The 25,895-nt window shown below is 35.7% G+C and overlaps 1 protein-coding gene across 35 annotated transcripts in view; it reads right to left on the bottom strand.

The window, feature by feature from the left end:
* The window catches only part of ANKRD26 (ankyrin repeat domain containing 26), an 85,457-nt gene that overhangs the window by 4,294 nt on the left and 55,268 nt on the right, over positions 1-25,895 (bottom strand). For 34 of the 35 annotated variants that reach the window (XM_044762029.2, XM_070500847.1, XM_070500848.1 and 31 more), the window contains 11 exons: positions 24,726-24,909; positions 24,046-24,183; positions 21,465-22,421; positions 19,694-19,846; positions 16,731-16,801; positions 16,295-16,388; positions 13,070-13,182; positions 11,661-11,790; positions 4,739-5,029; positions 3,943-4,160; positions 2,529-2,757 (listed from right to left, as the gene is read on the bottom strand). In XM_044762029.2, the coding sequence (XP_044617964.2) occupies positions 2,529-2,757; positions 3,943-4,160; positions 4,739-5,029; positions 11,661-11,790; positions 13,070-13,182; positions 16,295-16,388; positions 16,731-16,801; positions 19,694-19,846; positions 21,465-22,421; positions 24,046-24,183; positions 24,726-24,909 (2,578 nt within the window). Of the gene's footprint in view, positions 1-2,528; positions 2,758-3,942; positions 4,161-4,738; positions 5,030-11,660; positions 11,791-13,069; positions 13,183-15,371; positions 15,435-16,294; positions 16,389-16,730; positions 16,802-19,693; positions 19,847-21,464; positions 22,422-24,045; positions 24,184-24,725; positions 24,910-25,895 lie in introns of all 35 variants that reach the window. The other variant, XR_011499213.1, reaches the window with a different exon arrangement.

Below are 25,895 nucleotides of genomic sequence, written 5' to 3'. Positions count from 1 at the left end.
AAACACTAATAGAAATGTTTTCTTCCTTGACCTTATAACTAATGTACATTCTTCAAAACAACCCCCACTTTAATGAGGGGGAAGGTTGAAAGGAACACTTTAGGGGGAGGAATACAGTGGAGCCAATAACAACAGCAAAGCACAGCAAATGCAAATATATGTTCATTCATTCAATGATACTTTGTTGACAGGCTATCATTAAATTATATTTGAGGTTACAGGTTGGAAAATAATGTTGCGTTCTCTTTTTTGAGACCAATTTGATAAACATGAACACACCACACACACACATTTCCAAAGTTAATATATTTTCAGAAACTAATGATACTTCTAAATTAAAATTTGGTATCATTCTTTTTTAGGGAGTATTCAAATGTTATAAAAATAAATACGAGAAATATAAAAATGTAATAAAATCAAGTAAGTTTGCCCACTGAAACCACTGCAATTCACTTCCCAACTGTAAATAGCTTAATGTATGAAGGAAATTACACTTGTGAGTTTGTAAACATTAAATACATGTATTTTGCTGCAGAGAAAAGAACTGAGAGAGAATTTGTTGATCAAGGAGCTGAAGAATTAAGTACAGAGAAAAAAATGAATGAAAGAAAAAGAATTGGAAGAAGTTGAGAGATTACTGAATCTTTCAAAGGATAAAATGACTACTGGGCATTTGTCTAAGTGGGCAACACAAGGTAGAGACATGAGGGATTACAGAGAGCATATAACTGATAAAATAAACAAGTTTATTAAACTCTGTCTCTGCCTTATGAGAAACTAGTGTAACTACTGTGATAGCTTGATAAGAGTTGGAATTCACAGCAGACAGGCACTGCCTTGGTGGTATACACAGGAGGCCAAGTTTTAGTTGGGAAGAAATGACTCATCTGTTGAGACAATGTTCTATCATGTAAAAGTTGAAGTCCTGGGAATATTAATTGTTTTAGCTTTGATGTATTTGTATAACCATAGAAAAAGAGTTGCTAAACTGAATGGCCATTTGAGAAATTTAAAAATTACTTAAATAAATTATTAGAAAATTTTTTAAAGTGTCAATAATGCACCAAAAATCCAAAATCAATCAACATAAAATTTCTAGAATCATAGCTAAAAATCTTTAGAAATCTGTTGTTTTGTAATGCCTCATCCAAAACCGCACTCCTCTCTGTCATTTTAGGCAGTGTGTCACCACCTCTCCTAGCAGTATTTTATGTTTTCCTAGTGGAAATTATTAAATTCCTAGCAAGTGAGAGGTGCTTCTTTGGGCAAGTGCGATGAGGGATTCTGCGGGCAGCAGCTGTGGGAGCAGCAGCTGTATGAGAACCCTGGCAGGGCTCCCTGCAGTGGTCAGGACGCCTGTGTTTGTCTCCATAGGGGAGGGCTTAGAGCTTTTCAACCTCTCGTATCAAGTCTGGCATGGTTTGGCAAACCAATGCTTCAGAGGGAACTATGTATACCTTGGAACCACAACATTAAGTTTAAAATAAAGTATTTTTCAATTCATCTAGAAATACTAAAAAATAAACACCTCTTTCTTCCAAAAAAATTAAAGAAAAGATATCCTCAAAAATCTTCTCTTCCATTGCTTCTGCAATTACACTTTCATCTTCATCTTGCAAAATGATATGTTATCTGATTTTTTCTGGTGAGAACTAACATGAACATCTTTCAGGGAGATGAGACAAATTTGAGGGCTCACTCTCATCTCCTGGCTGACATCACCCTAAATAAAAACCCTTTCCTTGCCATAAGCCTGGTATCCAGTTTTTATTTGGCCCCTCTTGTGTGGCAGGTAAAGAACCTATGTTTGTAGCTGGTAACAAAGGCAAGATATAGAGACATAAGTGAATTTCATTTTAAAAATTAAAATATTCGCTTGATCTACTTAAAAAATGTTCTACAATTGCTCAGTCACAGACATTGTTTTATAAAAATGCTATAAATAAAGTAGTAATTAAGGATGTACTCTCATCTAAGAAAATGACAAAAATTTTAACTTAAAAACAGAAATTAATCTTTTTAGTGCTCCAAGCTTATTTGATGAATAAAAAGGATTTACCTTGCATTTCTTTAAATAATAAACATCCATATGTGGTTAACTGTTTGGATGCCAATCATTCACGTATGCTTAGGGATGGGATGGAAAAACTGGGGTGCGCCAAACTTTAAAATTCTTATGAACCACCGCCAAAGTGAAATCAAGAAGAAAGTCAGCCAAAGCACCTCAAAGCATAACTTTGGTCATTAGGCAATAATATTTCATTTCTAAAACTGAATTTAAATTCAAGCTTTTCAAGAAATTTAAATTGTGTTAGTTACATTTACTGAATAAAGGTAATGATAGGTATCTCCTGAAAATGAGGGATCCAGGGACTTAAAAAAACCTGTAAAATTTCTGTCTCCTAAAAATTATTATGACTTTTACTTAGAGTGCATTAGTCAATCAAACAACTCAGAATTTCACCAAATTCAAAACAAGAATTCTATCAGAATCTGAAACCCAAAGGAACAAAGATAGTATGACTCACCTTGGTCAAGTAAGTCTCCATGCTGTTATTTGAGGGCCGTGGCCGTGAGGTAGGAATCACTAAATCTTCTCTTGGAGTAAGATTTCTATTGAGCACTAAACTACTATTATGATTTCCAGCACAAGGCGGCTCCAGGACCGGCCTCGCAGTCAGAGCACTGAGTAAAGACCTGTTCTGCTCTTTCTTCAGCAGAAGTTCTGTGCTGGTTTCTGCCAGCCTCTCATTAGTCCTGGGAAGGTTGCAAAAGACCAATGCTTAGTATTTCATGTTCCCTAAAATGATTTCTGCATGACTTTTTTTTTTTTTTGTTAAGTTGCCATAATAGTAAATGGAATTTTCCATTAAACAGTGTGTTAACACTGAAAATGTCTCAGAGCAGACCTACTACCTACAATTATAGGTTTAAAATCATTCTAAAGAAGTACATATGTTTCTAGGGGGTTCTCAACTAACAAATAATTCAAAGTAGGGAGGGGAGAGAAATGGCCATCAGTGCTGGAGATGCCTGAACAGCTGCCATCCGCAATGGCCCTCCTTCCAGGATCCTGGGGGATGCCATTTTATTTAGTAAACCAGTTCAGAGATTTAAAAATAAAATCCCTCAAAGACATCTTCAAGCATTTGCATTCACCACCCTTGTACCTTTCACTCATTACCTCAGAGAAATGAAGCATTTGGCACTGAGGAGTACTTTAGAGCAACAACCTCTAAAGGAGGAGACAGCCAAGCTGGGCAACTAGCTCCAACCTTGTCACCAAGGCACCAGAGGTGCCATCTGCCCTTTCTGTCCTCCACACCCGCCTCAGGAGACCGTGGAATTGTTTTCAGCCACTCTGTGACTTACAGTGCCCTTCATCCCTAGGACAATCTGTCCCTATTCACATGGATCCCTTTATAGAATAGAAAAACATGAAGAGAGTTTGTCTCAAGGGACCCTCTAGGAATGACACTGAAGAGCCCAATCAAGACAGTTAATTCACCAGGCATCAGAATGTGCCCAGAGTGGTGGTACTTGACTCTTTGGGTTTAAGTTGTAATCTTCCAAAAAACAGTTAAATTCATTAATATTTCCATTTAGGGGAATTCTGACAAGCAATTTTCTTACAATATTTCTGTCTAAATTATAAAGCTTCAAAAACATTGAGCTAAAAGACTAGTAGATCAGGTTAACTATATGAAAATATTAAGGGGAAAAAATAAAGTCATGTAAAACCAAAAAAAGGGGGAGAGATGCAAACTGTCCTGGACTAACATGTTAAAGCTAAGTTCATTTACTAACGTCATTATCCATAATTATACCATCTAGTTAGCTTTCACTTCCTGGTAACCTCATGACCCTGGCTTGATAAAAATTATGCTTTAGAGGAAATTACTGAGCTAAATTTACTTTCTATGATTCTATGTTTTGACTTACTTGTTTAGTTTATTTTCCAATGATTTTCTAACTTTTAATTCTTCTAGATAGAGTTGCTTATATTTTTCCAATTCTGTTTTATTAAAATCTTCTTGAGAAATTTTCATTTTGGAGAGTTCGGATTCCAGATCTCTAATTCTGAGTTCCATCTGACTTCTTATTGAAGCATTATTATTCTCTCTTAACTGCTCTAAGTTTTCTTGAGCTGCTGCTTGTGTCTAAAACAAATTAAAAGGATACATTTTTAAAATAATTATAACTTCAATAATTATAGTATATTTGTTTCCTTTAGTTTTGAGCCAATGATTCAGAGATCAATTTTAAATGTGAAAAAAGATGAAGTTTAAAACATTTATCATCAATGTCAACTGAATTAAATCTGAATTAGAAAATATAGTTGAATCAGTCATATTAGTATTCATGTAATTTGATAATTCAAAGAATAAGAAAGTCCACTTAAAATTTTAAAAATTGAACAATATAACTTAAGAATAATTTGAGAATATGGTACAATTTTAAAATCACAATTTTTTCCTTTCCTCTCAATAGTCTTGTTTTATACCAACTGGTCTTGAAAATAGAACGATTCTCAGTAGAGAATCATTCTGAAAGGCTAATTTAGTGATGATACTGATGGGAGCAAATATTTACAGGGAGAAACAAACGCCACCTTCCTCCTAGAAATCTACTAAATAAACTGCTGTAAGGGAAGTAGAGAAAACACATGCAAGGTATACATCTAAAATGTATTTTGCAATAAAATGAATTAAAGCATATTACAGATCAATAAACTAACCTGTAAAAATAAATTGACTTCTTTTAATTTTTCTACTATATCCTGTCTTGCTCTTTCTTCAATCTCCCGTCTATACTGTTCTACTTGACCGTGTTCCACCATGTTCATTTCTATATGACTTCTGAGGTTTACGACTTCTTGTTCCAACTTCTTTTTATTCTTGTCTAGTTTTTCACATTTCTTTTGTAGCGCTTTCATAGATAATAACTTCTGTTGGAGAACTTGATTTTCTGCATCCAGATGTACACATTTTGAAGATGCAGTTTCCAATTTTGCTGTAAGGTCATCAATCTGCATGAATAAAATAATATAGTTTGGTGATGAAGTAGACTGAGAATAGTCTATCTCAAAAACAGTATCAAATTGTGAAATAAATTCAGTTGCAATAAAATGTTATCTATATTGTAGTAGAGTCTTAGAACATGGAAACTTAAACTACTCACAAAATCAAGAAAAAAGTTAAAACCACCAAGAGTGCACAAAAATATATCCTTTACTGTCATCATCTTTGCCATGTAACAGTTGGACTTGATTTTGTACTCTTTTATTTTTCTATGATTGTTTCACATCTTTCTTCCATAAAGGGACTAGAAGTCACCTCTTAGTAGAAAGTCTTTCACCCTTTCCTCATCTTAACTCTATCTTTTAAAGAAATTTCAGGGATATGATATTGAGTTATTTAGGCCTGAGTCACTAAATGCCTCCCAAAATAAGACTCTAATTAATGAATCTTGCAAATATGGATTCTAATGCCATAAGCCTTTTTCTGAACTATAAATGTTTTATGCTAAATTGAATTGTATTCGAAAGAGAAATGATTCTCAGGGTTAAGGAAAAATCACATCTCCCAGTATAAAAGCTTAGCGAGGGGCCAGCCCCATGGCGTAGTGGTTAATGTTTAGCACGCTCCACTTGGGTGGTCTGGGTTTGCAGGTTTGGATCCTGGGTGTGGACCTACACCATTTGTCAGCCACGCTGTGGCAGTGACCCATATATAAAGTGGAGGAAGACTGGAATAGATTTTAGCTCAGGTCTAATCTTCCTCAAGCAAAAAAAGAAGATTGGCAACAGATATTAGCTCAGAGCTAATCTTCCTCAGAGGGAAAAAAAAATTGATGAGACGATCCATACTTTTTTTGAACAAAACATATCTTAATTTAATAGTGCTCTCTTGTAATCCTTTGTTACTTTCCACAAAATAAGAGAATACACTAAACAATAAAAACAACACAAAAACTTGCTGGAACTTCAGTGATACTGAGTTGGGAAGAACTACTTTTCCTTTAGATACAATGATTATTTGGTTAAGACAGGCGAGTGGCTCTGGTGGTTTTAAAACACGTATACACATTCTCTGATGCTTCTCCCATGAAATTCACTCCCCCTAAATACGTGCTGGCCTCAGTAACTGGTTTCTAGAGAATAGGATATGGTGGAACTGCTGTGACTTCCAAGGCTAGGTTAGAATACGTGATACAGCTTCCGCCTGACTCTCTCCCTCGGGAAGTTCACCCTTAGAACGCAGCCAACACGTGGTGAAGAAGCCCAGGCCCCATGATGAGTCGTCACACAGGTGTTCCAGCTGGGACTGCCCCAGCTAACATCCCAGCCAAAAGCCAGCTTCAACGGCCAGACGTGTGCATGAACTAGCCTTTAGATGATTCTAGTCCCCAGCTTCATGTCATCCCAGCCGATGTCAAGTGGAGAAGAAATGACCTGGCCTCACTGAGCCTTGCCTAAACTGCAGATTTGTGAATAAAATAAAAGTTATTTTTGGCTGGCCTGGTGGCACAGTGGTTAAGTTTGAGTGCTGCGCTTTGGCGGCCTGGGGTTCACAGGTTTGGATCCCAGGCGTGGACTCAGCACCGCTCATCAAGCCATGCTGTGGTGGCGTCCCACATAAAATAGAGGAAGATAGGCACAGATGTTAGCTCAGTGGCAATCTTCCTCACAAAAGAAAAAATAATAAAATAAATGCTACTTTGAGCCACTAGGTTTTGAGGTGGGTTACTATGCAGCAATAAACAACTGGCACAGATACCGATATTAAAAATGGGGTGCTGTCACTAAAAAAAATCACTAAAACAGTAGAAGTGCCTTTGAACCAGGAGGCAGGTGGACTCTGAAAGGACGCAGAGAAGAGTAAGAATGAAACCAAAAGGGCCCCCAAGAGACTCTGAGTGGAAGCCTGCTACCTCTTGAAGAGGCTGACAGCAAGGGCTTCCAGGCAAGTGAAGAAAATGACACTGAACCCTGGAGGAAAGGGACTCTTGTTATGAAGCAGCTGAAAGCAAAATTCATGAGACAGCTGAGCTAAAGAAAGACTATTAAATATAAATGAACCAGGACTTACAGGTTCAAACATCTGTTCCCCATTTACGGCCTCCCCACATGCCCAATTGTCAAATAATGCTAAAGTAGAGAAACGGCTTTTGGGCTGAGATCAAATCCAGGGTGCTGCCAGGAAAACAGGGTCTAAGGAGGAAGCCAGGCCTGTAAGACCCTTTGTTAAGACCTTGGAAAGATGGAAGGTGGTGCCTCAAATTCCTTTAAGGATCATAAGAGTGTAAGAATTTTACATTTTAAAGGCATTTCCCTATAACAGATGTACAGGAAGCCCAAGGTGAAACACTTATCTCAGAAAGATGCGTGAGTGTGGTTTTTCTAATGCATTAACTCCAATAAAATTCACAGGAAATGCAAAGTTTTTAAGAGAATTGTAGTAGCAGAAACACTGCTTGCGAGTTGGGACCAGACAAGACCAAGGGAGTACACGGTGAGAGCTTTGTGTCTGAGAAGTTCTGCAGGGAGGAAGCAGGCTGAGAAAACCACTCAGCTGCAAACACAGGTGAATTCCTATGAAAAGGACAGAACAAAGAGCTCGGAGGGCACAGCAAAAGGCCCTGGAGAAGCCTTCCTGGGGCTAGGGCTAAGTCCGAATCAAAGAACTGGCAGCACGGATCAGGCTGTCCTTCAGAATTGCTGTGGCCAGTGTGCTCCCATTTTCCGTTTCTGAAGGGAAGAGTCTTCAGCAGTTTGGCAGAATGCTGGGTGTGTGGGTGGCAGATAACTTGTCTCTTCAGTTCTCAAGTCTTCATATTGCGAGGAATTGTACTCAAGGGGCTATACTCCAGAAACCACAGCCCTGGCACCTCATCCCTATCTGTATCCGATTAAGACGGTAAGACCTTGGACTCGAGCCTGATGCCATATAATCGAGTCTCGTGGGGGATACTGGGTAGAGATGAGTGTATTATTCATATGAGAGGAATATAAAGAATTGTGGTCAGTGGGTAAATGCTGGCTTTTAAATGTGCCTGCAAGTTTTTAAATATTCCTTCTGTTAAAAAGGTAGAATATGGGCCAACCTTAATGAGTTGCTCCTACTGAGCAGAATACAGTGAAAGTGATGCTGTGTGAATTCCAGGGCTAGGTTAGCAAATGAAATACAACTTCTGCCTGCCTCTGTCTCTCAGGCTGCTTATCCTGGGAACCCAGCCCGCATGTTCTGAGGAAGCTCAGGCCACAAAGAGAGCCTAGCTGTTCCAGAGTAGGTGTTCTGGCTGCCTGCCTCAGCGAAAGCTCCAACCGATGGCCAGCATCAACAAGCAGACACGTGAGTGAGCAAACCTTCAACTGATTCCAGCCCCCAGCCCTCCAGTTGCCCCAGCTGAAGCTGAGGCGAACAGACACAAGCTGTCCTGGCCACTCTTTCCCTAACTATAGATTTACGAACAAAATAAATTGTTGTTTATTTAAGCCACTAAACTTTGGGGAGTTTGTTAGCAGAAAAGAGATAAACAGAAAAGTGGATAAAAAAAGAAATTAAGAAACATAACTTATACAGTAGAAATTAGTCTCCTGTGAAGTGGGATCTAATAAATGTTGAGATTAATTTATTAATGACAAACACTGCTAATGAGAAGAAGCAGACAACTAGAAGAAAGACCAAAGAACCACCAAGGAGGAGGTTTTTCTGGGTTCCCTCTTTAGAAAGAGGTATGCCTCTTTAGAACTTTCCCTTAAGTCTGGGGATGAGGAGGACTGGTAAGCAAGAAGACATACGATATGAAGCAGAATAGTTGAAAAACAACTGGAAATAGTTAAATAACCAAAATCAGATCTTTCACCTGTTTTTAAGTAACTGGAATTCTATAAGAGATAGGCAGCTTTGAGTATTTATTAATCAATCTAGTACTCAATCTTCATTTTCTTTTCCTCAGTGAGGAAATAAAGAAAACATGGAATCATTTTTAATCTTTTCAGTAGTAAAACAAATGTAGTGTCCTTTGGCACTATGTACTTTAAATACAATTTCTCCTTTACCTTCCTTCAAGCTTGTTTGTATGGGAAGGTAAGACTATCTCATCTTTATGTCGTACAATGCTTTTCCATATCATACAAACTGACTTTGACATTCAAATTACTAATCTGCCTATTATTTGTCTCTGATAAATCAACCGAATACTGCCTGATTTTCAATAGCTTGTACTCTTGAAAATTTTTCTTTGGATGGGATGAAATATTTACTCCATTAGTCATGCATCGAGCTATAAAGTACAGTCATGCATCTCTTTCTACATAAGTAAAAGAAGACAAATACAGGGAACTGGTTTCTGAGGATGTAGGATCTGTGCCAAGAACAGGTTCAGCACCAGTGCTATACACAAGGACCAGGTCAAAAGACGATCTATTGTGAATTGCAAGATGATGGATTAGCGAGATTTCCCAAGAGGAAAGCTGACAGCCCCAACTTAATTTTCTCCTTCCTAGATGGTGAAATTTATGGATGAGTCTATGAATTATAGTAAGTTAAACATAATGAAGTAGATAATAGACTGAGTCAGCAGATCTTGTGATCAAGAGATGACAGAAATGGGGATAAAGTGGGAGGCACTGGGTGAGAGACTGAAAGTTTGAATGCAGAAAATAAAAGGAATGGACTTTATTTTTGTAAGCCTACTTCCTATCATGTTATGGAGTCAATAACACATAAGCTGGCCACAGCCTCCTTCAAGAAGCAAAAAATCTCCACAGGAGTAGAGTTAAAGCCATTCTACTACTGACTTTTTAAAAATTTGATTTGATACTGGCATGAGAATAGACATTTAGACAATGAATTAAAACTGAGAATTCAAAAATAAACCCTCACATTTAGGCCAACTGGTTTTCAACAAGGGTGCCAAACAATTACATGGAACAAGAATAGTCTTTTTAACAAATGGAAGTGGCACAACTGGATATTCACATGCAAAAGAATAAAATTAGACCTCTACCTCATACCATGCATAAAAATTAACTCAAAGTATAAGAGCTAAAACTCTAAGAGGAAAACATAGGTGCATATCTTCATGACTGGATTTGGCAATTGTTTCTTAGATATGACACCAAAAGGCAAAAATAGATTAACTTGTACTTCATCAAAATTAAGAACTTCTGTGTCAAAGGACACCACCAAGAAAGTAAAAGGCAAGCTACTGAATAAAAGAAAATATATTTGAAAATCCTATATCCTATACAAATCCCAACAAAGGATTTGTGTCTAGGATATCTAAAGAATTTTTACAATCCAATTTAAAAATGGGCAAAGGAATTGAATAGACAGCTCTTCAAAGAATGGATAATAAGCACATGAAAAGACGTTCAACATCATTAGTTATCAGAAAAATGCAAATCAAAACCACAATGAGATGTCACTTCACACCCACTAGAATGGCTATAATCAAAAAGACAGGTAATGACAGGTAGTGACAAATGTTAGCAAGAATGTGCAGAAATTGGAACCCTCACACACTGTGGATGAAAATGTAAAATGGTACAGCCACTTTGGAAAACAGTCTGGCAGTTCCTCCAAAGGTTAAATTCAGAGTTACCATACCAGCCAGCAATTTCATTCATAAGTGTAATCCCAAGAGAAATGAAAACATATGTTCACACAAAAACTTGGACATTAATAGTAGCATTATTAACAATAGCCAAAAAGTTGATACAACCCAAAGGTCCAACAACTGATGAATGGATAAATAAAATATGGTATATCCATACAATGGAGTTTTTTTTCTTTTTCACTCTTATTTTTGCAAGATTCAACATGAGCCAACACTGGCTGCCAATCTTCCTCTTTTTATAGATGAGCCACCACCACAGCATGGCCACTGACAGACAAGCGGTGTAGGTCTTCCCCTGGGAACTAAACCCAGGCTGCCGAAGGGGAGACTGCAAACTTAACCACTAGGCCACTGGGGCTGGCCCACAGAATGGAATATTATTCAGCAATAAAAAGAAATGAAGTACTGATACACGTTATAAAATAGATGTCCTTCTAAAACATTATGCTAAATGAAAGAAGGCAGACATGAAGGATCAAATGTTGTGTGATTTCACTGATATGAAATATCCAGAATAGGCAAATCTACAGAGGCAGAGAGTAGAGTGGTCGTTCCCTAGGGCTGAGTGGTGAAGGGGAAACTGGCACAGGTGATGGCTGAAGGGTACAGGGTCTCTTTTTAGGGTGATGACAGCGTTCTACACTGGATTGGGGTGACGACTGCATAACTCTTGAATATTCTAAAAACCACTAAATTGTACACTTTAAATGAGTGAACTGCATGATATGCTCATTATATTCAATAAAGCTGTTACCAAAAAAAAACCCTGATTTGGTGCTAGTGCTTTCACGTTGTGTAATGGTGTGCTGCTTGGCTTTGGATGACTAGCCAGGTTCAAGATGCAGGGAGTCAACAGCATGCCCTTTTTATAGAAAAATGGTACAGAAAAAAATTGTTCATTGGTGTCAAGTCTATAAAATTAATAGAAAAATGTGTACTTCACTGTTCAAAGCATTGTGATATACTTCCCCAAATTAAGTGATTTTAAATTAATTCCCCAAATTAAGTAATCCCCAAGATTGATTAAAAATTACCTTATGTTTTAGCATATTCATCTGAATATCCATTTCAATTTGGTTGGTTTTTAAATCTCCCTGGAAACTAAGCTCTCCATTTTCATAGTCATTTAACTTCCTTCTTGTCACTTTTAAGAGTTTCTTAACTCTGCAGAAATGTACAGAATGAGTAAGTCAAGTTCCTTAAGAGTAAATATTTAATAATTATTTGAACAGATATTATGCTTTATCATATAAAATAAACAAATGTAAAAATTATGATCCTCTCACATTCATTCCAATCTAATATTGTTTAAAAGCATACTAAATGATAATCTTAGGTAAATAATATTAATAAAATTTTTATGACATATGATAAAAGACTGATATTGTAACTATATAGAGTTTGCTAAATAAGTTATTTAACCAGTTTTAGTATGTTAATATTACTATTAACATATTACTAAATATTAGTTATAAACCAGAGATGAGTATTCAAGGTGAAGAAGAAAAGCATATTTATACATGAATGTTGTGAAGACTCAAAAATACATTTTGGTACCTACTGACCACAGTCTACAAGAAGAAAAGAAAGTACACACAAAAAAACATCAAGGAGATCATTCAAAACAGAAAAGGAAAAAAAAAATCTTTGAAGTCTGAGTTGAGGGAAAAAGGAAACAGGCAGAGCTTCCAGAAGAAAGGAAACTAGCAGAGAGAGAATGTGTCACAGTCTCCTCAAGATGTTTTAGGAAGAGATCTAGAGATCTTGGCTTGCACAATATTAACAAAATAAAAGGGATGCAAACAATGTAGAGAAAGACAGAGGAACATTTTGATTAGAATCACAGAGCAAACATAGATACTCAGCAAATAAACAGAAAGGAAGCCATGTAGGGGCTTCACAGACACTGGAAAATATTTCACTTCTTATCTGAGTGATAAAAACATGGTTACTCTTTTTATTCTTCAAGTCATATACTTATTTTTGTATGTATGACATTTTATAACTAAAAAAAGCAGAAAGAAAATATAAGCGAAATCAAGATAATTTTTGCTGCTATTAAACAATGGTACAGATTTTTTGATATTAAAATATTTGAATGCTGTGGGAAGAACACTACTAAAAAATGGAAAGATTATCAAAGAAAGCAATGATATCCTGCAGAAATAAAAATTCAAGGTAGACAATGAAGAGTGCGGCTGACATTACATGCAAAAGGTATTGACGTTCTTGTTTAGGAATCATTAAAGGGTAAGTACAATATTCTGGCATTCAAAAGTTTCAGGTTGTGCTGCAAGTTTCTGAAGTAAATTTTTAAATAGACATTTGTTTAACTATGAAAATGTAGATATAAAATGAATTTGTATTTAGGTTTTAATAAAGTAAAATTACAGTTACATCAATTAATTAATGGTTGAAATGATCTGAAATATTAAAATCTTACCCAGTAATCTCTTTTTCTAATTCACTATTTTTCTTCATTTCTTGATCCAAACTATATTCCAGAGATTGTTTTAACTCCATAAATTTCTTTAATTGTTCCTTTTCATCCTCAGACTTTGAAAAGAATTTTTAAAGAAAATTATTTTTAAAAATCTAGAGACTCATTCTTATTTCTTAAAAATATTTCTCATGATTTCATGAGTAATATGTGTTTAGATAGGTTTACCTGATGTCAATAAGGACAGATTTCAAAAATAATGACTTTTTTTTTTGAGGAAGATTAGACCTGAGCTAACTACTGCCAATCCTCCTCTTTTTGCTGAGGAAGACTGGCCCTGCGCTAATATCCGTGCCCATCTTCCTCTACCTTATATGTGGGACGCCTATCACAGCATGGAGTCCAAGCAGTGCTGTGTCCCCACCCGGGATCCGAACCAGCAAACCCTGGGCCGCCGAGAAGCAGGACGTGCGAACTTAACCGCTGTGCCACTGGGCCGGCCCCAATAATGACTTTTCCTAAAACAGCTTAAATCGATTTTACATTTTCATCAATTATTTTTTCTGAAATTTAAATTGCCATAATTTATTTGTTAAAAACAGAAGCTTTTATACATAAAATACTAAGTGTTAGTGAATTTTTTTTAAAGAGTGGCTATATTTACATTTTAGTTTCTAAAATGTCCTAGAAACATTTTCATCAATAGTTCAAGATATTCCAGGTTTCACTAAATCACATCTTACTAAGATAATCTTTGAAAAATTCCTATGCAGTCCCCATTACATTTTTGATGATCATGTGAAATTCTCTGTAAGCATTCTTCCATAGGTTTCAATTTCTTCTTTTCTATTAACCACTTTTCTCTTTAAACAACGCTTAAGTCTTCTCTATATTAGATAAAAACGTTAACTGTTGCTTGAGTCTTGTATGTAGCTTTTTCTATCATCCTGTCTTTTTCCCTTCCAGGGGACTCTAACATTCTTTAATGCATGGTCTCATCCACAGGATTCATCTTTTCATCATTTATTCTCTTCTTTTACACTAAAATCTGACTTTCAATCCTATAATTCCACTAAAACTTTTTTGTGGATCATCAAGGACCTTTTCTTTAGTTCTCATCCTGCTTTACTTCTCAGCAGCAACTACTAACAATGACCACGCCCTCCCTCTGCTCCTCTAGCCCCACTGCATTTCTAAGTGACAGCGCCCCCCAATGCTCCAACCTGGACCCTCTCTAGTCCTCTTTTCAAATCCTCTGAGTTCCTTAAATTTCAAGGCTTCAAATCAGATTCCCTAATCTACAGTTCCAGGCTTGACCCCTTTACTGAGGTCATCTGCACTTGTCTTTCTTCCTTCTATCCCTCATAGACAATATCCTCAGCCTCACACTCTTAAACCATTACTTGGTGTGGATTACCTTCATAGACAGCTAATCTTGTACATTTGATATTGATGCTTATCCGTGTTACTTTGAGTGTAGTGTTATTTCCTAATCTTGAGGGGGCACCCTTACCCTTAGGACGTTGACCAGCATACTTTGTCGTGTTTTTCTTTTATAATGCAAAAGTTCTTCACAAGGGTCAGATTATCGATTGTTTGCTTTGTTTTCTTTTGAATAATTTCCTATTCTATAGAGACTTGACTTCATGGAAGTCTCCTTCTAAGTTCGTTTCAGATGCACACTCAACTGTACTGTTTGGAGGCTGGAGTCAGCTAGTGCTCTCTCTCCTTCCCAATCCGGATTCTTCACCTCAAACTTGTGTTGATGAGATACCTTAACCCAGGTAGTCTCTGGCCTGGGGTTTCACGAGATGAGAACCTTCTAGAGAAGTTAGAACTATTGATTGAGATGACTGAAAGCTGTCTCATTACATTTTTGATTCACAGGATAGACCTTAAAGTGGCTAATAATTCTACGTTGCAATCCTAACTCATTTCTATAGAAATCTACAAAACATTCCTCATTATTTTTGAATAAGCTTAGTCAGTTTTGGGTATTCTTATAAATTTTTCAAGTTTTGATACCTTAATAAATTTCTGCATGACACTGTAAGGGGACAACTCCTGGCACTCTCATTCACGGAAGACTTTACCAATATATTGTCATGTCACTTATATGAAAAGTATGCTAATACACTGTGACTAATTTATATGAAGTCTAAAAAAAAATAATTTTCAATGTTTCTTCAGCACAAAGAAGACCAGTCAACAGAATGTTCGAGTTCCCTCGATAGGTATATCTGTATAATGAAATCTCAAGAATCTAGCTATTGTAACTGAGAGAAACTGAGGTAGGTGCAGCTACCTCATCATTCCAACTTAGGGTCCACCATGCAATCTTCCGATCTTAAATCACAGGCAGCCTCTCCTGCAAAGGAGAGTAGGAATGGCAGGAGAATACGGTTCGGCTTGAGAAATAGCTATATAATTTTCACTATATTTCAAAAAATTGGAATCCTGCATTATACGTCAATCTTTTCTGAGACTGGATTTTCTCCAATCCAATCTTTGTCCAACCCAAGTAAATCTTTGATTAACTGAAGTGAGTGGGAAAAAACTAGTTTCTGAGCTTGCAATGCCAGAAGTACTATGTTACTATGCAAGGCCCTAATTGAGTAGCCATTTCTATTTTTTCATTGGTATCTCTTCTTTTTTAAAATCCAACAAAGAGAAAAATACATTCCTTTCAGAAAAATGCTTGCATAATGACCTAGTATTCATTCTTGATGAAGAGAACAAATTACAACATTAAAAGTAATTCATTCTCAAAATCTCACTGAAGGGTTTAGATTATGAGAGAAATTCAGAGTTCCAGAATTTCAAAATTTCTGGGAATTTTTAAACATATTAAAAAATCGCAGCCAGGACTCAGTTATTTGTACACCAATGTTCATACCAGCATTATTAACAATGGCCAAAAGGTGGAAAAACCCAAATATTCACCTACAGATGAATGGATAAACAAAATGTGGTATATACAGAATACTGCATTTAGACTATCACAATCTTTTCAATTAAAATCTTACTGAAAAATCACTAATTTTATGAATTCAGTCAACTTCCTCTATAAAGAGGAATTATACTACTAGTAGCAAGAAGTATCAATATAAATGCAATAAATATTTTTATCAATGATATTTTTCATATTGTCCAAAATATTCTTATATATTACTACCAGTGAAATAAAAATTCCTTTTCAGTATGATAGAAATTAAGAGATCGACTTACCGTACTTGTACCTAACAGGTTTTTCTGAAGCTGTTCAATTTTGCCCATTTGCTTTTTGATTGTAACTTTTAACTTGGCATTTTCAATTTCAAGCCTAAAACGTATATTTTTATATAATTATTCTCACACATAGATTTTAAAAAATACCACATAATTTCTGAACAAACATTATGAAGATACAATTACATAAATTCTTAAAGATTTGGAAAGTAGATGATTTGGCAATTGTGCCATTGTTCTAGTTGTGTTTGTGGATAATGTGCAAAATTTAGAGATAATGTGCAAACACTATGCATTTCAAAGTAGTTTGAAGCTGAAATTTTTATCCAGCTTAACACTGATGCATTTATTATCCTAACAGGTATAACTCTCATACAACACTGCTTATCTGCTCTAGAAATACTCAAGTTATTTTCTGTGCTGCTTTCAGTTGTACTTTTGCACGTGATCTTGTGTCTTCTCAGCGCATCTTACAGCCTCTATATGTCGATCCTGTGCTTCTTGCAACTAAAATAAAGAAAAAAATAAAGAAAAAAACTACTGATAATCTAGTACAAATCTGCCATCACCTATGTGTATAAAGTTTTATTGGAACCCAGCAACCCCCTTTCATCTGCATGTTATTTATGGCTGCTTTTGTGCCATACAGGAGAGACCTTATGGCCACAAAGCCTAAAATATGTACTCTCTGGCCCTTTACAGAAAAGCTTACCGACCTCTCCTCTAGTACTAAAACACATTATTCATGATTTTAAATTATATTTTATCAGATAAATACACAAATTTATATGTTGGTCAAATGAGGAAAGAAGAAATTACCTTATGATAAACAGTTATATATGTATTCCAAGCACATCAACTATAATTTTAAATATTCACATATGTGAATGGGCATGGCTAGTCCTGTGACTGTAAAAGTTAACAGGCTGCTTTAAGTGACAACCAGGTGTTTCCTGGAATAGTTTGAGGGGTAGTATTTATATAGGAGCCAGGATGCCTGGGTCTGAATCCCAGCTCCACCAGTTGTTAGCTGTGTGAACTTCAGCAAATTACTTACATTTTCTGTCTCAGTTTCTTCATCTGTAAAATGGAGATAACAATAATATCTACCTCACTGGGATGTTGGGAAGATTAAATTAGGGAATCTATGTACTTAGAAGAGTACGTAGCACATAGTCAGCTCTAAGTGTTCGCAATTAGCATTATTATTCTTGCTGCATTTTATGTTCTAATAAAACTTGACATTTTTGCAGATGGCAGGCCAATGGAAATGGTCTTCTATTGAAGATACATGAAATCATTCTTCCCATCACTGAAAGTGGCAGCAAATGGGGAGCATGAGGCCCACAACATACCCTCAGGACTTCCAAAAACTTTCACCAATTCCACTGGCCAACAGTACCTTTTCCGCTTATAATAACTTATAACTAACTTCCTCTCTGTGTCACCCAGTGGGCAGTGATGAGGGGCTCCAGGGCAGATAGCACCTCCTGGATTGAGTAGGACACAACGACACGACCGTCAGAGTCAGGGCACAGCCACTGACGTGGAAAGAACGGATTCTATTGCTAAATCAAAGTTTCCGAGTCAATTCACCCCCACCGACTGTTTATGCTGGGCTGCCTCAGCAAGTACGCTGACGAGCAGATCAAGGCTATGTGGTCTGGTGTATCAGAGAAGCTGTCCCCAGAGCTTTACAGTTGGCAAAGTGCTATAAGCGTGTAAATCCCAGGTCTGGCTGCATCATGAAGGAAGGCAAATCTAGACTTTTTTTCATAGCGAGGGGAAAAAAAATGATTGAACAATTCTCCTCTACTAGATTAAGTACTTTCAACTTTATATTAAACTGCTTAAAATTCATTTAGAATAAAAGCTTTATTTTATATCAATGTTTCTAAGAAGAAATTATTGGTATGGTATGAAATACTTAATTTTATCCTAACAACTATAAGCTAAAATATTTTCAATTTATACAAGGACAAGTGTCACGCATATCAAATCTTATTTCCCCTTAGAGAAATTTATACTTAGAAAGACAAGATTCTCTCTCATGAACAAAATAAAACAATGTAAAATTAAGGGCTAAATTGTTCTGCACAGACTAGAGGAAAAGTGCTGAAAAGAGTAAGGTCAGCGAGAGTTAGAACAGTCAGAGAAGGCTTCACAGAGAATCAAAGACTGTGAGCCAGGTCTGAACATTGTACGATTAGACAAGAAGAATAGAAACTGCAAAGACAGAAAGGACAGCACAAGCAAAGGCTGAGAGACAGTGAAATCAGCCCAATTAACTCAGAGGATAAAATCCAGTGTCAGGGAAATAAAACATATATCCACACAATAACTTGTAAACGAATGTTCACAGCAGCATTAACAGCCAAAAAGTAGAAACAACCCAAAGGGCCATCATCTAACGAATGGATAATAAGTTTAGCCACACAATGGAGTATTGTTTGACAACAAAAAGAAATGGAAGTACTGATTCATCATATAACACAAACTTTGAAAATGTTATGTTAAGTGAAAGAAGCTAGTCACAAAGGACCACATAGTGTGTGATTCCACTGATATGAAATATCCAGCAGAGGTAGATCTATAAAGACAGAGAGTAGTTGCGTGGGGCTGGGAGAGATGGGGAACTGAGGGTGACAGCTAAGGGATGTGGGGTTTCTTTTTGGAGTGATGAAAATGTTCTAAAATTAACTGCAGTAACAGTTGTACAACTCTCCGAATATACTAACAGATACTGAATTGTACATTTTAAATGGGTGAATTATATACGAATTATATCTCAAAGTTTTAGAAAAAATCCAATGGCAGGATCTAGATAATTTTCTTAATTCTCTATTTTGAGTGTACATACTATACATGACTTGAATATTTTCATGCTTTTACAATATATCTAAAATGAAAAGAAAATGAAGGAAAAGCCTAACTTCAACTGGCTTGTTAATGACCTTTCTGCACAAGTTATCTGAAATCCATGAAATAAATACACACAGATTCATATTCATTCACAAAAGTGAAGATGAAAAATAAGGCAATTTTCTGGAACATTTCATTAAACATGTGATTTTATCTGGCTTGCCTCATCACGATGATAGATAACAGTAAAAAAATACTGTTTAGTAGGAAAAAAAAGTCTCTCAACTTCTATGAAGAATGATGCATAATTCTCACATTTTCCTAAGGTTAAATATTGTAATAAAAAATATATAATACAAATGGCAGAATGAAAGTCAGAGTTTAAGAAACAAGTGCATTATAAAGATAATAAAATTATAATAAATTAATTATAATGAAAATACAAAAGAAAGCTGCCCACGAAAATTAGTACCCTAAAACACTATGTCATTTAACCAGCTCTAGGTGAATTGCTGACATGTTAAATTTCATACATACTTGACTTCTTATTTGACCTAATTTCTTCTTTAAATCCTGTGTCTCATCTTCTAAACTAATACGATATCGTGACGTAACCTCCAGAGAAGCCTCCGACATAGACTGCTTTTTCAGGGTGTCAGCCAGTTCTTGTTGAAGTTGTCTCACAACTACCTAAGAAGACATTCCTGTTACTGATTTTATAAATCATCTATTAGGAAATTATGTTATACCATATAACACTAACATATATACTCTGAAAAGTATCACATATGTCAACTCACCTTCTTTTCCTCATATGTACACTTCCTGTTCACTGAAATCGGTCAAAGACACAGAAGGTGTTATCCTCCTGCCTCATAAGCATTGTTACTTAGGCAATGGATTCAGCCCCACTATCCATTCCCCGGGGGCATTTGCAAAGATTTACTACCTACTGAAAATCTCAAAAAGACATGAAGATATAGTGGGACTAGGGGTGGTCAATTCTACACTGTGGAACAGTTTCCCTCTTCTTTATCAGAGGCCTACATGAACTTCAGAGTTCCTCACATACTCCATCCTTGCGCAAACTCTTCCCACGATTCCCATCTCAGAATAAAAGGGAAGTCCTTCCGATGGGCTTCGAGGCTTTAGGTAACTTGGCCTCCCCCTCCCTCCCTGACCTCAGTGCCTACAACTCTCTCCCCACTCAACCCCACTCCCGCCACACGTGAATCCTGCCGCCCCTCGCCAGTCTGGAAATGGAGATCCAATGCCAGATTAATAAATGATGGAGAGCTGCAACTCTCTGTGTTGGACAAACTGAGGTCCAAATGAGAGTAACTGAGCCGTGAAATGACAATTATGAGCCAATTATTTGTGAAAACGTTCAAAGTAAATTATAACCAGCAGTGGGAAGATTAAATCAAATATAGTTTTGCTAAAACTCACCACATTTGTCCCAAATTATGATTTAATTAAAAGCAGATGCCTTTAAAGAGTACAGAGGCCATAGGATATTTGATTTGAGACTGAAATATTTCCAAATTTAATTCAAATTGACATCAGTAAAAATAAAATTCTACTGGGGGCCAGCCCAGTGGCACAGCGGTTAAGTTTGCACATTCTGCTTTGATGGCCAGGGGCTTGCTGGTTTGGATCCCAGGTGTGGACATGGCACTGCTTGGCAAGCCATGCTGTGGCAGGCATCCCACATATAAAGTAGAGGAAGATGGGCACAGATGTTAGCTCAGGGCCAGTCTTCCTCAGCAAAAAGAGGAGGATTGGTGGCAGATGTTAGCTCAGGGCTAATCTTCCTCAAAAAATAATAAAATTCTACCAACTAAAAATGTATAAAAAGCTACTGAGCTACAGCACCTACACTTCAATTCACCTGGGAAATCTGGAATTAACTGTCAAGGTAATCCACTTAATGGAATCAATTTCGAAATACTCATTTCAGTTATGAGCATTTCATTCATCTGCTTCATCATGGTATTAAAATGTGGTGACATAAAGATTAAAATTATTGTTTTAGCAGTATGAGACTAAATTATTAATATCAGTCTGTACCTATTAACAATTCATAATTTAACCTCTTAAAATTTCATAGGTGACACAATGTCTTTACTCAAAGTAAAGTAAGTCTCTAGTCTAATTTTTGTTTGCTGGATACAAGGTATGCTTTTAAGCTCATTTATAGTCTATATATTTTTAGATTCAACTAGATTCCACATTTAGCTATAATCAAATATTACTTTGAATTTTCTTTCAGAAACCTTGAAAAATATTGATCTTTCTGGATACTTACTTCTCTTTCTGCTTTCTCATTTTCATACTGATACATTCTTTCTTTTAAATGATTACATTCATCCATTAACTCCTTATTTCTTTCTTCCAGCATAAGACCTTGTTTTTCACTTTTGGCTTGAAGTTTTGTTACAATATCCTGAAACCGGTCTTGGATATTAATTACTGTCTTTTCTTTACTATCAGCTTTGTTGTGAGCATCATCCAGTTGCTGTCGAAGCAACATATTTTCACTCTGTAGTTGAGCCAATCTCTCCTCTAAGGATTCCTGCTTCCCGATGTATTTATTCACTCTACCTTGTTCACTCTGATACATGTGTTCAATTTCCTTCTTTTGACACTGTGTTTGGCTGAGGTCTCTTTGTACACCTTCTAAAACCAAAGTCTTCTCTCTGAGAACATCTCTTGTTTGATGGAGCTCAATTTCTAGGTTATTGACTTTACTTTCAGCTTTAGAAAGGTGTTGAGAAAGAATCTCATTACTATCTTTCAGATTAGATATATCAAAATTCATTTTGTCCTGTAAGCGAAACCACTCATCTCTTGCTCTCTGGAAAGCAATCTCTAGGTCTCTTTTTGATGTCTGACTTTGATCATGATCGTGGACAGCAGTAGCCAGTCTAGAACGGTATGATTCAACTTCTGTTTCCAGTCTTTCTTTGTTTTGTCTTTCATTCTCCAGTTTAGAGTTTAGCACTGTATTCTCAGCTGTTAGAACATTAAGCTGTCCATTATATTGAAATATTGTTTTCGCTAATGTTTCCTCATTCAGTTTTATTGTCTTTTGAAGATCATCATTCTTTTCTTTTACTCTTTCAATGTCCTCAAAATATTTCTTTTCCTTTTCCTTGTTCTGATTTTTTATTGTGTCTATTTCCAGTCTTAGAATGGCAATTTCATCCTGCAACATGTGGTTTTTATGTGACAGATCGTCTTCTTTGTCATGTCTATCAGAAACCTAAGTAAAACAAAGGAGACCTGTAGCTTAGTGTTCAATAAAATGACAAATCATGATTTCCTCTGAAATTAAAGAATCATCTATAAGTTTATACAATAAAAAGGTTGCAAGAAGTGGATATCCAACTGGAAAAAGATAAAGTTGGATCCAAACCTCAAACATTATACAAGCATAAATTCCCCAAAGTTCCAAAATTTAATTGAAGACAATGAGTCCACGAAAGTAAAAAAGAAACCATGAGAGAATTTTTAAGAATCTCAGAATGGGAAAGGCCTTTCTCTGAACTACAACAAACTCAGAGGCATAAATAAAAGACTGATAAATCTGACTACATTAAAACTTGAGTTTGCAGTCTGACATCTAACCTATCCACCTGCCCCAGAGTAGGAGCCTCAGCTCTGCATACATTTGGACAGATGAAATCTCCTAAAGTCCTTTTCCTTGAGAATATTCCACAGATAATCTACTTTTCTAACATTTTTATAGTCAGTCATAAAAATTCCATCTACTGACAAGTCATACATCTAGGTGTTATACTAAGCATCTCTATATCCATCACCGAACTTGTTGAGTTGTCACAGTTCTGGAATACGAGCAAGCTGATTTCCCCAGGGCTTCTGACTCTACTACTAGTGCTCTTGTGACAAACCACAGCTACTTCTTTACTGGAAACAGATACATACGAAAGAAGCCTTATATTTCAAAACAGTAACGGTAAATAAAGTCAAACTTATAGAGTTCTTCTCAGAAAATCATGAGACTATTTGCTGCTGCAATAACTTTTATTTCCTCTTCATAATGTTTAAAACAGCAATAACTGCAAAATAGGGGGAAAATACACTGAACTGTTTCACTAGGAATAAAATATTCATCCATAAATTATCACTAATTTAGCATATTATTGTTTTCAAAAGTTCCTTGTCCTGAAATAGGATACAATTTGGAGCAAATTGTTACTTTTCTCAAAAATAGAAGAATAACATCCAAAACATGGTCTCTAAACTGGCTACACTGTTTCTCTTTACCATCAGTGGAAGTGATAAACCTCTCTATTAATATATCAAGGCGGTGAAATCACTGCCCAAAACTGGAACATCTGTTAATAGCAATAGTTGTTAATACCAATAGTTTTGAGATTATGGAAAGCTCATTAATTCCTATGAAAAATATTAAAAGCCTCTCCTTTGGATGAGGCCATTGGAAATATCACTACTTGACTATTACAGACAAACGGATTTGAATTAAGAATATTACTTTTTCCAATGGACAAAAAATGCCACCCCCCCCCCCAAAAATATATATAGTCATGCACCACATAACAACATTTGGTCAACAATGTACTGCTTATACAATGGTGGTTCCAGAAGATTAGTACCATATAGCCTAGGTGTGTAGCAGGCTATAGCATCTAGGTTTGTATACGTACACTCTATGATGTTTGCACAACAACGAAATTGCCTAACAATGCATTTCTCAGAACATACCCCCATCATTAAGTGATGCATGACTGTATCTATGCTTTAAAAGTCCTCTATACTTTCCATGATGTATAGCGTTGGTTTTTTAAATATATACACACAAAAAAGGATAAATACACATATGTGAAAACGACTAAAGAAAATACCTCAGTGTTCAATTTCTTATGAGCCATTTCTATCTCCTTTTGTTTGCAAAGGTGGTTGGTCAGAATTCCATCTTGTAATATTCTGGCATTCTGTTCTCGAGAAAGTTGCCTCTGAGTGTCATTTCGCTCTTCCACAACCTAGAGACACATTTCATTAGGCTTTTGGTTTCCTACTACTAAAAAGAATCAAAGGTTAAGAGTAGAAACTCAAAAAAAAATGTTAAAAGGAAGTAGCTCTTTTAATATGAAAGGACTTTATCCCTCATGAATAACTCAAATTTTAATTTAAATGATAGCTAAATTCATCATAGAGCAAAATTACAGGTAGACATAGTATCGTGAAATAAAATTTCTTTACAAACATTTACTAGTTTCATCACAGTCTTAAGGCAATTTAGCCTGTATTTTAACATAAAAAAGCTAAAATTAACATTTATGTTAATGATTAGGCTCAATTTACCTTCCATTCCTTCATACAGAAAACACATACAGAGCATCTCTTAGGTGCCAAGAATTGCAATAAGTTAATAATGTTAGCTATAAATGTCACAGCTCATATTTAGGATGCGATAACATTTTTGGTTTGTTTTAAACCCATATATACACGAAACCAGAGCTATTACAAGTAATAGTAATGAAACAATGTTAGAAATATGCATTTCTTACCTAGATTAACTTACCTGATTCAGATTATTTCTCACAGTCCTCAATTCCGTGTCTAGTGTTCTAAGAGTGAGTTCAAGCTGTTGTTTCATTTCAACTTCTTGACTATATTGTTCTTCTTTTCTTCTTAATTGCTCCCTAATTTTTTCATATAACTTATCAGCAGTTCTTCTCTTCTCTTCTTCTTGTTTTAAGGTAAATCTGCAGTTAAATATGCTTATCTTAAAATTCATTTTGTTTGGAAAAAGAAAAATTCATTTTATGATCGGGTTCTACATATGTTGGTTTATTATCCTAATGAAATTTCTATCTTCTCAAATTTTTTTCCTTTCTAAACCTCATGTTTTTAATTTCTTACTTAAATCTCTTTCAAAAGATATATATACTTGAAAGGTGGCAATGAAAAAACATTCTGCTGCTTAGTTTTAGTCAACAGTCACTCTGGTAAATATTGTAGGAAAGGAATTTTGAAATTATTCAGTAAAGTTAGAGTTGAAAATTACTTTTTTCCACAGTCATAATTAGCACTCTATTAGGACAGATTAGTTACTAATTGAAAAGAGAACTCATTGTTTATAAACAAGTTCATAAATTCACTAGAATGAAAATTCCAAGTTCACAAAATATCACAGTGAAGTAATACTGACTAAAAGTGACTTACAGTGTAAGACACAACAGCAGATGTCTAGACAACAACCATCTGCAGGATCCTGTCACCCAGGACTAGGCAAGGGAGGCTGCTATCTGGGGCCCCTCACTTTCTACGTTTCTTCTCTTGCAACACTTTCAACTTATCTTGTAGATTATTATCTACTTTATAAATCATTTTAAAATCCCTTTTGGAACAAGACAGGCTCCATATTAAGTAAACAATTAAGAGTAATATGTGCTTTCACCACAGACCTCTGAATTAATTTTATCTACGTATGAGAGAGATTTTGAATAAACTAATTGGTAATCACCTTCCATCTTACTTTTTATTCCATGCATATGTGAAGAATAAAACTGCATACATTTTGTAATTTTTTAGTCTTGAGAAAAATGCTCATTTCATACTCTGGTGGGAATGAAAATTATTATAAACTTTCTTGAGACTGATGTAAGAAATATGGATCAAAGACCTATTTAAAAGTTCTTATGCTTTAACCAAATAATACTATATTGAAGAATTTATTAAAAGTAAATAG

This window comes from Equus asinus, chromosome 29, assembly GCF_041296235.1.
Source record: "Equus asinus isolate D_3611 breed Donkey chromosome 29, EquAss-T2T_v2, whole genome shotgun sequence".
Classification (NCBI taxonomy): domain Eukaryota; kingdom Metazoa; phylum Chordata; class Mammalia; order Perissodactyla; family Equidae; genus Equus; species Equus asinus.
The sequence above is the reverse complement of the archived record's forward strand: the minus strand, read 5'-3'. Positions and strand labels throughout refer to the sequence as shown.